General features: G+C 37.0%; 1 protein-coding gene across 4 annotated transcripts in view; it reads right to left on the bottom strand.

The window, feature by feature from the left end:
* CDH8 (cadherin 8) overlaps positions 1 to 15227 on the bottom strand; it is a 487537-nt gene that overhangs the window by 156484 nt on the left and 315826 nt on the right. For all 4 annotated transcript variants that reach the window (XM_007528643.3, XM_060185427.1, XM_060185429.1 and 1 more), the window contains exon 8: positions 10286 to 10422. In XM_007528643.3, the coding sequence (XP_007528705.1) occupies positions 10286 to 10422 (137 nt within the window). The remainder of the gene's footprint in view (positions 1 to 10285; positions 10423 to 15227) is intronic.

Here is a 15227-nt window from a genome sequence, read left to right as displayed (position 1 = left end):
CTCTCCAGAGCCCTACTCCACTAGGGAAGGATAGAAAAAAGCTAGAGATATACATTAACCTACCAACACCCACATCCAGTGGAGAAGCAATTATAGAATCAGAACTCCCACCTTCTGCATCCCATATAGAATTCTGGTCCACATTCCCAGAGTGATAAATGTTAGGGGAAGATGACCAGAAGGCTCTGAACCCCAATTTCAACAGAACCCAAAGAGAAGGTAGGGAGAAGGGGGGAAAGAAGGACACTAGGAAATAGTAGGTGTGACTTAGACAGCAAAAGAAGGCAGGACCACAGAAATAATGGGTGTATATATATATATATATATATATATATATATATATATATATATATATATATTAGTCAGGGCCTGTTGGTAGTCCACCTGGGTGAGCGCACATGTTATAATGCGCAAGGACCCAGGTTTGAGCCCCTGGTCCCCTCCTGCAGGGGGAAAGCTTCACAAGTGGTGAAGCAGAGCTGCAGGTGTCTCTATCACCCCTTCCCTCTCAAGTTCTAGCTGTCTCTATCCAATAAATAAATAAATATAATTTTAAAAATTAAAAAAAAAAGGAAATAATAGTCAACCCAAAACTGTGATCTTGGGAGAACTAAAGCAGTTGCCAGTGAAGGGAATAGGAACACAGAACTCTGGTGGTAGAATTATACCTCTGTTATCTTATAAGTTTATAAATCAATATTAGGTCACTAATAATTTTTTTTTTAATTTCTAGTAACAAGAACAAAAGCCTCTCTGATATTTGAGAGCAACTAAACCATTCCCACCTCAAAGCTTCACTGGTTCTCATCACCCTTTTCCTTATGTGGGAGGTCTCTAATTGAAAAATGGATTTCTTGAAAGATAAATTTTATTTTACTTTACTGAGAAAGAGGGAGACCACAGTATTGCTCAAATGAGGTTGATGGTGGGACTGGGACCACCAACACCTTATGCATGAAAATCTTTTGTTGTTGTTGTTATTGTTTTTGTTTGTTTTGTTTTTTCAAAGATTTTATTTATCCATTAGTGAGAAAGACAGGAGAGAGAGAGAAAGAACTAGACATCACTCCGGTACATGTGTTACTGGGGACTGAACTCAGGATCTCATTCTTCAGAGTCCAGTGCCTTATCCATTGTGCTACCTTCCAGACCACTGAAAATCTCTTTGTATAACAATTATGCTATCACCCAAGCCCTAAAAATAAAAAAATGAATTCTTTACATTTCTCTCCAGTCAAATCTATTCAAAGCAGTGATACTGATATTGATGAAGTTCTAGTCCTGACTGTGTCATCAAAGACATTACATGTTTTGAATAGGATCTTGGGATAAAATCTCATGTCTTTAGTTCAACAGGACTCTTCAAGAAAGTGCTGTCTCATTATGAGACCCTTTTCTTAATCACTGGTCAATCTATAAAGTCTGGGCTAAGAATAGGAAAAGAAGGTCAGTGAACAAGCATATCAGCTGTGCAATGAAGAAACATAACTGTACTTTGCAGCATAGATCATAATGCTGATCATTTTTCACTAGTTCTGACCACACCCAATTTTTAAAGGAACCTGTATGATTTCCATCTCATAGGCAAGAAAAAGGAGAGCAAAAGAGAGGGGGAAATTTTTGCCAAATGTCATACAGTCAAGACTTGGCCAAATCTATCCAGCTTCAGAGACCAAGATTTGACTGCACAATGATCTGCGTAGAAAGATATGTTTTTCCTAAGTAGCCCGAGTTGGACAAAGCAATTATTCTGGCAACTGGGCACTACGCCAGGAAGAAACATTCCTTAAGTGCTATCAAACTAGTGCTTTCCCTGGGAGATTTAACCATCATTAGTGAAAAGCTTCATTTGCAATATTGTGTGCAGCCCACTGTAGTGGGCCAAAGCAATGCATTACCACTAACTCAAAGAGATTAATTTAATGGGCAATTATATGCTTTCCTGCTTTAAAACACTTTCAGGTAACCAGTAGTATTGTGCTTTCTCTAAATGCCAATTGCCTGCTCCTAGGCACATAGTACCAGCAGGATTCCCTACTTTCAGCCCACATTACAAATTTCTCTGGGAAGGATGCTCTAAAAGTGGCATTTAGAGCTTCCAAAAGTAGCCTGTAGTAACCAGGGAAATGGTGCAGCAATAGAGCAGAGGACCTGCAAGGTTTTGAATTCAGTTCCTAGAATATACTAAAGTGATGCCCTGGTTCTCTCTCTTGAGATCTATTTATTTCATGTGAGATCAACAGAGTTTTGTATGAGAAAGAAAGAAGTCAGTCCATAGCATCAGAGACCAAATCAGCAGCCTCTGGAATGCAGGTCCTACACTCTACCACCTGAGCTATCTCCATGACTGCATATTTGCCTCTTCACTGGTAAGATATTTTTTGTTGTTGTTGTTGCTTGTTTTTTTCCCAAAAGCCTTTGCATCCTCTAAATATACTCACAGTCCTCAGTACTTTTTCTCTCCCCTGCAGCTGCAATGTTACTCAGTTGCCTTACCATCGTTTTTAATCTACAGGAATCTGTGTGTTCTCTGACAAGCCCAAGCTCAAATATCAACTCAGTGAAATATCACCTCAGGGAAAAAATGAAAAGATAAAAACCCTACTTACCTTCTTTCTTTGCTTACCTGCTTTCATAGATTAATCAAATTCTAATGTATATTTGAATGGGGCAGAGAGGTGAGAAGAACTTGTGGAAGGGAAGTGAATTCCTCAACCTCTGCTGTGAGATTGTGATTCAGAGCAACTCAGAACCCTGGTCTTTAAATAATTACACATGGGAAAGTTTATGGGAATCTTATTTAAAAAATTCTGTTTTTTAAGACCAGGCGGTAGCTCATCTGGTGGTGGTTGAGTGCACAACTTCCTATAGTGGGAGAGAGGAACCTGGGTTTGAGCCCCAGCATCGCATGAATACCCTGGATGACACTGGTGGTGCTGTTGTGTCTCTTTTCTCTGTCTTTCCTCATTTTCCAAGAAAAAAAATAAAGGGGTTGGGACTGCTGGGTCACTCAACTTTCACAACTTTCTCTGAATTTATTCCCCAGTGTCACATTAACAATAAAAGAAAAATGTTGTTCCCCTAAAATGTACCACTTTCAAAGTGATAAGGTTTACAGTTAACAATATTTATACACCTTCCTCATATTTGGGAGCTACTCTCTTCCCTGATCTAGCTTTCTGGTCTTTTCCAGCCATGACATCATCTCCCTAGACAATACCTTGTGTCCACCTGCATGTTAGCTGTCAGGCTCAAGCAAAAACTAGTAAAGTCATGGGCCCCTGGGAATATACCTAAAACAGATCTACTAGCTTTTTCCAAAATGGAGAACCCAAATCTTTTTTAATCTTTATTTTATTGGATAGAGACAGCCAGAAATCAAGAGGGAAGGGGGTGATAGAGAGGGAGAGAGACAGAGAGACACCTGAAGCATTGCTTCACCACTTGCAAAGCTTTCCCCCTGCAGGTGGGGACTGGGGGCTAAAACCCAGGTCCTTGTGCATTGTAATATGTGTGCACAACCAGATGCGCCACCACCCAGCTCCAGAACTCCAAATCTTAATCTGCAATATTCTTGCCTTTGGTTCATGACTAGTCAACAACTTGTTCTGCTTTATACCTTAACTCTTTTTCAGCCACCAAGTTCCTGATGCTACTATGATGCAAGCCTGACTTCCCTGGGCAGATGACCCTACCAGCATGTCCTGGAAACCTGCCTCCCCAGAACTCTGCCCCATTAGGGAAAGAGAGACAGGCTGGGAGTATAGATCGACCTGCAGATGCCCATGTTCAGCAGGGAAGCAATGACAGAAGCCAGACCTTCCACATTCTGCACCCCATAATGATTCTGTGTCTATGCTCCAAGAAGGATAAAGAACAGAAAAAAGCTTTCAAGGGAGGGGATGGAATACAGAGTTCTGGTGGTGGGAATTGTGTAGAATTTTACCCCTCTTATCCCGTGGTCTTGTCAATATTTCCATTTTATAAGTACATTAAAATGTTTTAAAAAAATCATTAAAAAAATATACCACTTCCCTGTTCCTGATTTTCCTGATCTCTGAAATGGAAATAGAATTTCAGTTTGAACAGTTTCAAGACTCTGCTATGTTCATTAGGTGATCTACCTATTCAAGGTTATAAATATTAGAATTTAGATCAGACACAATAGATCCACTTTGTCTCCCACGTCCCTGTGTAAGCCTTTTCTGTCCTATATTCATTTGCTTATGCAGAGGCAAAAGCTCAGTTTAAACATTGATGACCAAGAAAGAAGACAAGCATTTTCTTCCGTGAATGGCATTTAAAAATGTGTAATCTGTATGGGCTGTCAGAAAAATTTTACATAGAAAAATAAGTCATGACTTTTTCAACAACCCAATAACATGGTACTAACCCTGCCTCCTGGGACAAGTAACTTAAACTGTGTTTGAGTTTTCCTTATCTGGAAAAATGCATACAGCAAAATACCTAATTTGAAAGATGTAAGGATTAAGTTCACTGTGGGGTTTATAGTGTCACAGTGAAAAAATAAACACCATATACTATAGTTTTAGAAATGAGGTTGTTCCATCAGGACCCAGAGAGAGAAGAGGAAACAGAAAGGGCATTCAGAAGTAGTAATAGGTGTAGGTGTGACTTAGAAAGGAAGAGAAGAGGGGGGTCGGGCAGTAGCGCAGCCAGTTAAGCACACGTGGCACAAAGCACAAGGACCAGCGTAAGGATCCCGGTTCAAGCCCCTGGCTCCCCACCTCCAGGGGAGTCACTTCACAGGCGGTGATGCAGGTCTGCAGGTGTCTGTCTTTCTCTCCCACTCTCTGTCTTCCCCTCCTCTCTCCATTTCTCTCTGTCCTATCCAACAACAAATGACATCAACAATAACAATAATAATCACCACAAGGCTACAACAACAAGGGCAACAAAAGGGAGAAAAAATGACCTCCAGGAGCAGTGGATTCATGGTGCAGGCACTGAACCCCAGCAATAACCCTGGAGGCAAAAAAAAAAAAGCAAGAAAGGAAGGAAGGAAAGAAGGAAGGAAGAGAAGGCAGGATCATAGTGGAAAAATTCAGCAAATATATATGTAAACATAGACAGATATTTACAGAGTAATAGTCATCCCATATCTTCAACCTTTGGAGAACTACTGTAGCTTCCAATGGAGGGAATGGGGATACAAGCCTCTGGTGGTAGGAATGGTGCAGAATTATAACCCTGTATCTTATAATTTTGTAAATCAATACAAAGTCACTAGTAAAATTAAATAAATAAAAGTGAGGTTGTTGCCAGCAGATGCACTTAGTAGAGATTATGTGAATCTATTCAATATTTCTTGTTAGCACCCAGACATCTACCTCCAGCTTATGTTCAAACATGTGGCCACTCAATATTACGGCAAGAGAAATCTATCACAACTGAAATTGTGAGTGAGTCTGACACAAGAGGATAAAGAATGACTTCTCCATTCTCATTAAGAGATAACAGATGGAGTTTCTTAAAACCCAATTTTCAGCTTAATTTCATTTGTTTAAATCTTTTGTCTGATGGGATGGCATTCTGAGAGTCACTTTAAATTGTTCTCTTTGGAATTATTATTTCTCTGTCTTTATTAGAACCTCCCCCTATTGTCCTGGATGGTTTTAAAATTTTATCTCATCCAAAGGCAATAAAATTCCCTTTAATATATTTTTCCCAAGACAAAGTCTATCGCTTTGGAGGATAAATATGTGTGCTAGGCTGAATAACAGTCCAAGCTTCTAAGTCACTGTTATAATAGCTCCATTTTTTTTAAGTTTTCTGTGGACTTATTGTTTCTACTTTCTTTAATTACAAATTTAAAATTTCTAAATTTATTTTCTCACCTGAGCTTAAGTTTTATAGCTAAAATTTAAAGTTATCTAAATTTAAAGTTCTATACTAGTATTTATTTATTTTTTAACTAAGGCAATAAGGCACTGCTCGTTCTGGCAAAGGGATTGAATCTGGTCCCTTTGCTGCCTTAAGACATGAAAGTCTGGTACACTACCATGCAACCTTTCTTGTTGGTCCTTGTACTATCATTCTTCCTTCTTCCTAAACAGGTTAAATGCAGACTTTAAAAAAAAAAAAGAATCTCAATGAAGAATGTTCAAAGTTGTACTTTCTTCCATGTTATCAGCAAATGTTTTGTTTTAATTCCCAACACTCATCATCTTCTTCACCTCTTTGTGTGTGTGTGTGTGTGTGTGTTTATGTAGATCTCAGTAGATTTCAACCCATTCCATTTTAAGTGGTGCTTCCCAGTACTTCTAGAAAGAGAACTCCTGGAAGAATTGAAGTTTTTGTATGTTTTGCTCCTGGTTCTATCCCCAGTAAGGAGAAGAATGGTTGGCAAACATTAAAGACTCAATAAATAGTTACTGAATGAATGAGCAAATGAAATCTTCTCTGACTTTGAAACCCTTATCATCCTGCAGTTAACAGCTCATTATCTAGAAGCACCTGCATTATGTGTTTGTCTGCTGCACTTGTCTGTGATTCCTTGCAAATACGATTTTTGTGTGTAGGTCATCCCTGAATGAATGAAGCAAGTGAATCCTTATACTAAGGACCTCTAGTGAATACTGAAGTGAAGGTACCCTTCTCATAAAAAAAGTGTTATGGATTACGGCTAACTTAACAAACTTGGATTCAATATATGAAAAAGTATTTTTTTAAAGTACTACCTCTATACTTTAATCTATGGCATTTTATAAAATCTTAGACCAATTGAAATAACTAGAGAACATGAGACCTAAAATTTACTCTCAGATTTCTCTAAAACCTAGTCTCTCTTTTCACATGATTAACTTGTACAAAATGAAAGTGATTTAAGTCCTCCAAGCATTGTGAGCACTGTTTTCCCTGGTTCTGAGATGTGAAGGAAATATATATATATATAAGTAATATATATATCATATATAATATATATTTTTTTAAATAAATTGATCTCACTCGTATGTGTTGTTCTTATTTTTTTAATCTTTTTTTTTTTGAGGGAGGAAAATGTTTTTATTAATCACAGCATAAATTGACATGACATCTTGTTAGAACTGAAGAACAAATAATGTTATAAATATGTGCATTTCTCACATCTACTTCAGAGGGGGATATTACATAATCTTTATTTATTAGATAGAGACAGCCAGAAATGAAGATTGAGGGGGAGCAAGACAGAAGAGACACTTGCAGCACTGCTTCACCACTGGTAAAGCTTTCCCCCAGTAGGTTGGGGCCAGGGGCTCGAACCTGGGTCTTTTGTACACTGTAACATGTATGCTCAACCAGGTGTGCCACCACCTAGCCCCCTATAGTCGTTTTTTTTTTTTTTTTTTTTTAACCACAGCACTGCTCAGCTCTGGTTTATGGTGTTGCAGGGGATTGAATCTGGGACTTTGGAGCCTCAGGCATGAAAGTTTCTTTGCATAACCATTATGCTATCTACCCCCACCCTGAAAGAAATATTCTCAATGAAGACTTATTTTTTAAAAAGGTGGGGGGAGAGTCTGGTGGTAGTGCAGCGGGTTAAGCACATGTGGCGCAAAGCACATGGACTGCCTCAAGGATCCTGGTTTGAGCCCCTGGCTCCCCACCTGCAGGGGAATCCTTTCACAAGCGGTGAAGCAGGTCTGCAGGTGTCTTTTTCTCCCCCTGTCTTCCCCCTCCTCTCTCCATTTCTCTTTGTCCTATCCAACAATGACAACATCAATAACAATAATAACTACAACAATAAACAACAATGGCAACAAAAGGAAATAAATAAATAATTTTTTTTTTTTTAAGTAGGGGGTCAGGCAGTAGCGAGTGGGTTAAGTGCAGGTGGCACAAAGCACAAGGACCAGAGTAAGGATCCCAGTTAGAGCCCCCGGATCCCCACCTACAAGGGAGTCACTTCACAGGCGGTGAAGCAGGTTTGCAGGTATCTCTCTTTCTCTCCCCCTCTCTGTCTTCCCTCCTCTCTCGATTTCTCTCTGTCCTATCCAACAATGAGCGACATCAACAACAACAATAATAACCACAATAAGGCTACAACAAGGGCAACAAAAGGGGGGAAAAAGGCCTCCAGGAACAGTGGATTCATGGTGCAGGCACTAGGCCTCAGCAACAACCCTGGAGGTATATATATATATATATATATATATATATATATATATATATATATATTTTTTTTTTAAGTGGAGAATGTTTGTTACTTATAACAACTACAAGTGCAGGCAGGCATTTAAAATGTAGTCTAGCTCATAGGTACTGTAAACAATAACAAATGAAGGGTTTGGACTACTCTTGGAAACGTATCAGTCCTGACTTCATAGTACCATTTTCTTCCTTAGTGTATTACTCTGGCAACAGTTTCCCTCTGAAATATAAAGAAGAAAATAAACAAAGTCTATCAATATTAGAAGTGTTAGACCCAAACTGGAGAGAAATGATAGTGATTACATGCAAAAGACTTTGATGCCTGAGTCTCTGAGTTCTCAGATGCAATACCATCATCACCATAAACCAAATCTGGGCAGTGCTGTAGTCTTTCTGTTATCTTTCTCTCTATATCTCTCTCATTGAAAAATAAATAAAAATAATACATGAAAAGGAAAAAGTACAGAGGGATAGGATATTAATCTTTTAAACAAAAGTGTTAAACCCCATCTAGTCATGCACAGATATACATTTCTTTTTTATTTTTTTAAAATATTGGTTCACTTTAAAAAATTTTTAATTTACTTATTGGTTAGAGAAAGTCAGAAACTGAGAGGGATGGGGGTAATAGGGAGAGAGACAGAGAGACACCTGCAGCACTGCTTCACCACTCATGAAGCTTTCCCCTTGCAGGTGGGGACTGGGGACTTGAACCTGCATCCTTACACACTGTAACATGTGTGTTCAACCAGGTGCATCACCACCCTGCCCTATACATTTCTTTATGACTTACAATGTTAAGGCTGCCTCATAACTTTAGGCTTGTGAGGGAAAAATAGTGTATATCTAGACTGGTTTAAGACTTGATAAAAATATATATATGTAGTACTTATCAGGTTCATTATGGAAAGAAGGTATTAAGATACTATGCTAAATGTAAATTGTATAAAAATAAAAATAAGCTTAATGTCTCTTTGGCTTTTTTTTTTTTTTTTAGCAAAAAAGGGTGAGGTAGAGTGAAAGTTCTTAAAGGCACCTTAGCACTAAATTATAGCTACAGCTGCTTTTTTGAGATTCATACATAACGGTTAATGTACTGTTAACATGCACAAAAAAAAGCTGTTCACATTAAAGGTTAGAGAAAAACTAACATGTTTTAACAACCCTGGAAACTTCCCTGGAACAAAAAAAGTTCATATTTTTTACAAATAATTATTTGATACTGAATGCAAATTTTAAGTAGCATATTATTACCATGTAAAATATATTAAAATCTAGAAAACACAAGCAAAAATCTTCTATAACTTCCTTTCACCAAAACTATATATCAAAAAAGTCACTTTTATATTTTCTCTCTGTGTGTGTATATATATGTATATGTACTTACTTATATATTTGTGTAGCTTAAATATATGAAAGTGATTCCTACATTGCATGCATTAAAGTAGTACCTATTTATTTAAATTATACTGTACACTTCTTAAATTCTATTATTTATTTATTTTTTTGGCCTCTAGGTTTATCACTGGGGGTCAATGCCTACACTACAAATCCATTGCTCCTGGTGGTCCTCTTTTTTCCCCATTTTTGTTACCCTTGTTGTTGTTATTGTTGTTATTGCTATTGCTGTTGGATAGGACAGAGAGAAATCAAAAGAGAAGAAGACAGAGAGGGGTCGAGAAAGACACCTGCAGACCTGCTTCACTGTTTGTGAGGGGATCCTCCTGCAGCTGGGGAGTGGGGGCTCCAACTGGGTCTGTGCACATCCTTGTACTTCGCGCCATGTGTACTTTACCCGCTGTGTTACCGCCCAGCCCCTTAAATTCTATCTTAATTTCCTAGGCTAAATATTTTCTCATACTTTCATAAGCAAAACATTGTTTTTGATGGCTGAAAATGACTGAAGAAGAATATTTGGATGTCAATATTTCTTTCCCACAGTAATTCTGATAATTTACCACAGTATTAAGTTATTTAATGGTAAGATGATTAAATACTCCTTGAAAACAAACAAACAAAAAAAACCAAGTTCTAATGCATCACTATCAAAAGGAAATAGGAACTGCTTATCATGTGATCACTAGACATAAATTGAACCCAGTCACACAATGAAAAGAGAAAATTAGGCACTTACTAATTTCAGTAGCAATGATTGTAATGTTGTGCCAAACACTTAGTTCTCTGTCAAGTGGTGTTGCCAGAGTTATCTTCCCATCATCTGCATTAATGTTGAACTGTCTCTCCAGGTCAGTGTGGCGGTCAATGGAAAACCTACAAAACAGATATGTCTGTAATTTATTTCAGCATTTATATGATCCATACATTCCACAGCAGACCTTTAGTAATCCTTAGGGAGCCATCTTTGTGAAGTCAAATGAATTGGGAAGCTCAATGGCATCATAATTTGTAAAACAAAGTGACTGAATGAAGCACAAGAAACTTAATAATTACTGTCCAAGGAGTAATTAGCTACATAAGCAACATGAAGGTCATAAACTGACATCAGTTTCAATAGGTAGCATCTTCAAAAATGGATGCTGATGAAGACTTAATTGGACTATCCATCACATTTATTGGACAGCTTATGATAATTAGCAGTTGCCACAAAATATCATAAAATAATGAACTCAAGCCCAAAGCAGGGAGGTGCTATGTAGCATATTATTTATAGCAGTGCAAATAATATATCTTCATGTTTACTTTATATTTGTCTAGACAATCTGTCTTGTTTTATTTTCATTTTTAGTTAAGTTAGACACTTACTCTGTCTATAGAAATCAGATGACTGCTGATTCCCTATTAACAGTTCTCTAGTAATAACTTCTTAAACGTTGAAATAGATGTTTTAGCAGATTTATGACATTAGACTCAATGCAATTAAGAGTTTTAAGTAGACAGATCAGTAGTTCTTCTATTGAGAAAACTGGCAGAAAAGACAAAATTGAGGTGTTTTGTGTCTTAAGCACACTGTGTGCATGCTAATACAGGAATTATTTTCTTACAACATATTAATGACTTTTTTATAAATCTAGATCTGTTTTGATTACAGAATGCCTAACACAAGAAGGATCAAATGATCTACATAAACAGAAAAACAGGGGAGTCACGTGGTAGTGCAGCCAGTTAAGCGCACGTGGTGCGAAGCGCAAGGACTGGCGTAAGGATCCCAGTTCGAGCCCCAGGCTCCTCACCTGCAGGGGACTCCCTTCACAGGCAGTGAAGCAGGTCTGTAGGTGTCTATCTTTCTTTCTCCTTCCTCTCTCCATTTCTCTGTCCTATCCAACAATAATGACATCAATAACAACAACAAAATTAACTACAACAATAAAACAAGGGAAACAAAAGGGAAAATAAATAAATAAATAAATAAATTCTAACAGAAAAATAAATAAAAAAATAAATAGAAAAACTGGTCCAGAAGTAGTAAAGTAAACTAAGAGATACTAAAATGGAGACTCAAAGAAGAGGGCATGGGCTGAATTAGCATACAAAAGTTCTATTTTTCAATGAGTAGCATTTGGAAGGCAACTGAGATTAGATGAGGTCACAAGGTTAGGCTCTCATGATGGAAATGTCTTTATTTGAAGAAGTCACAAATTTCCCTCTCTTTCTTTTTACCATTGCCAACACAACGAGAAGATAATTGTCTGGAATACAGAAGGATTGTTCTCATTGACATTGGACTTACTGGAGTCTTGATACTGAACTTCCCAGTCTCTGGTACTGTGAGAAATAAATATCTATTGTTTGAGCCTTCTTATCTATGGCTATGGTATTCAAATTCATGGCAGTCCAAACTAAGCCAAAAGTCCATTACATTCTAGAATAGAGGACTGAAGGGGCCAGGCAGTGGCACACCTGGTTAAGCTCAAATATTACAGTGCACAAAGACTCAGGTACAAGGCCCTGGTCCCTACCTGCAGGGGAAAAGCTTCACAACTGGTAAAGCAGGGCTGCAGGTGTCTCTGTCTCTCTCCCTCTCTACCTCCCACTCCTTTCTCAATTTCTGTCTCTATCCAATAAAAAAAAGAATATAAAAAGAAGAAAATGAATGGATAACTAAAAATTTTTATGACTGAAGCAATCTCTGAGGAAGTACAAATGACATTTCTCCATTTATTGATACTCACTCCAAATACGAAACGTGGTTCATAGTTATTTAGTTCTGAGCATTTTTTCCCCTTTTTTGTTGTAGATTTCTTATGATGTTATTATACAGTAAAGACTAAGTTTATTATTGTAGTAAAATAATTCCCCATAATCCTCTACCTGCTGTTCTTCATTATTAGAATTTTAGTAGATTTTATTGCAACTGTTATGTATGTTTGGCTATTTACTTATTTGCATGTATCTATTTATTTGTATATATAATTACCTATGAAGGTAGACTGATAAAAGGATAATTTGCTCTTCTTTTTAGCTATTTCTTTTTCATTAGAAATCATATTCATATCCTTTATAGAAGATAGAAGCAGTATAGGAAAAAATACTTATTAAAGCTCCTCAGCGATAAGCATCCAAAAGCAGTTTTTGATAATATTTTCTGTTAATTTATTCACTTTGAGGGTGGGGGAGAGAAAGGGAAATGGGGCTGGGGGAGACCAGAGCAATGCTCATTTCTGGCATAAGTGATGACAGGGACTTCATCTGTGACCTTTGGGGCCTCAGCCATGCAAGTTTTGTGCTGTAACAGGTTGAGCTCTCTCCCTAGCATAATACTAAGAAGTATTACTTTTACTGAGAATTTGTCATTGTAAAAGCTCTCAAAATGTATAATGTGAAATTATAACTCAATTTAGAAAGATTCACAAAGAAAATTTATTTGGTAAAGGAAATTAAAACACTAACATCCATCTGCACACTGGACATTTTTAAGACAACTTTCTCATCCAACACCTTGGATAATAACAGAAATTCAGAGAAGTCATAAGAGTACAGAGGCAAATATGGATTATCAGTGATTTTTTAACATTAACACTAGGAAGTGCACACTGTAAAGAATTTGAGACAGTTGTATGATAGGAAGTAGATCAAAAGCCATTCTCCTGGAGCATAATGATTACTGATTAGACAGATAAGATTCTCAGTTTAACTGTAAAATAACAGAATAGATATGTATTTTCCACCAGATATTGTGTACACTCCAACTCTTAAAACAGCTAAGAAATGTCCAGAAGATTAATTATCACTTTCTGCATCATATTCATAAGTAAACTTTGCAGGCAAAGTTGGGTTCTAGTAATTTCATTATCTCATGGCTAGTATTTCACATATTTATGCATCAACCAATGTCTCACATGGCACAGTAAATGACAGTAATCATAAGTAATCACAGATCCTTATGAATTTCAAATCCAAAACACACTCTATGGTTATTTGATTGCCACCTATAACTTCAGACCAAGAAGAAACACTGGGACCAAAAATGTTTTGGAAGTTGTCTTTTTTTAAGTACTGGTTAGGGAGACATGTGTGACATTAATACTCCAGACTCCCATGCCTGTGGCTAGAAGTCCCAGATTCTGTCTCAGGCAGAAAGCAAGAATTAAGCAATGCTCTGGTTTTCTGGTTTCTCTTTGTTTTCCTCATTAGAATAAATAAATAAATAAATCTTGTTAAAATGATGCTTGTGAAATCCCTTATTCAAACCTGTGTCATATAAGCCTTACATTAAGAATAAGTTCTGTATTATTTATTTGTTGTTATTTCCATAACTAACATATTCACTAAATCTACGTATTCTTCTGGTCAAATATAAAGGACCCACATCTCAAAACTGGTTATGAAGAGTATAAATAAGGCACAAATCTGTGACTGTCACCTTGTAGGTGCTAAAGATATGTCACCATCATCATTGTAATCACTATTATTGTCAAGTTTCATTAAGTAACAAGCTTCCCTTTCTGAAAGGTAGTGGAGAAAGTCTCTTTCTTTACAGTTTATAAATAGCGTAAAACTGGAAAAACATTTGGGTGTTATTTAATTCCCATAACTAAAAAAGGCAGGAGTGTTTTTTGGTGTTTTTTTTTTTTGTTGTTGTTGTTTCTTAACTCACAGTTCATGACAGGTTTTATGGGGTGAGTCATAGGAATTTATAAAAATGGGCTATAAATACAGCCCTTTAGTAAGATCAGAAGTAAGAATGTCATAATATTTCTAGATCAGACAATGGAAAGAACTTGATGGGGGAAATGACTTAGTTTAATATTCAGCTTAAAGTCTACCTCAACTATTTCAAAAAGCTTCTGGCTGCCTATGCAGACATTTCACACATTTTATTGCCTATTAGATTTTATGGTAAAGACTTCCAAGGATCGCTAAGTAGCCTGAAAACTCTGATTCAGCAGTTTAACAAGCATACATTAAACACCAAATGTGTACCAAACACACTGACAGAAATTGCTTCTGTCTTCTAATCTTTACTCCTTCATTTAGTATAGAGTGAATAGAAGAAAAATATAAGTCTCAGAGCTGGGAGAGTTTAATGAAAACAACTAATAAATGGCAGAGCCTGTATATGCACTTTCTCTGAAATTCGCAAGTAAACTCATTTTATTCATGCAACAAACGGATGATCTTTTAAAAATTTTTATTTATTTTTATTTATTTATAAAAAGAAAACACTGACAAAACCATAGGATAAGAGTGGTACAACTCCACACATTTCCCACCACCAGAACTCCATATCCCATCCCTTCCCTTGATAGCTTTCCTATTTTTTAACCCTCTGGGAGTATGGACTCAAGGTCATTATGAGGTACAGAAGGTGGTAAGTCTGGCTTCTGTAATTGCTTCCCTGCTGAACATGGGCATTGACAGGTCAATCCATACTCTTACTATTCATACCATTTTAGGTGTTTACTTTCCTACCAAAATTTCTGAGCAAAATCTCTGTCCCATGAATTCAACATTGCAGATGCTTGTTCAACTCTACATGCAAATATGATTTTTTAAATCCAGTTTTTGATTACATGAAGTAATCTATTTTTTAGAAAACTGAGCTCATGCTTTGTCTACAGGATTGTTGCTGGGGCTCAGTACCAGCACTACAAATCCACAGCTCCCAGTGACCACTC

The sequence above is a fragment of the Erinaceus europaeus genome, chromosome 2 (genome assembly GCF_950295315.1).
Source record: "Erinaceus europaeus chromosome 2, mEriEur2.1, whole genome shotgun sequence".
NCBI classification, from domain to species: Eukaryota; Metazoa; Chordata; class Mammalia; order Eulipotyphla; family Erinaceidae; genus Erinaceus; species Erinaceus europaeus.
Note: the sequence above shows the minus strand (reverse complement) of the source record. Positions and strands in the feature narration are given on the sequence as shown.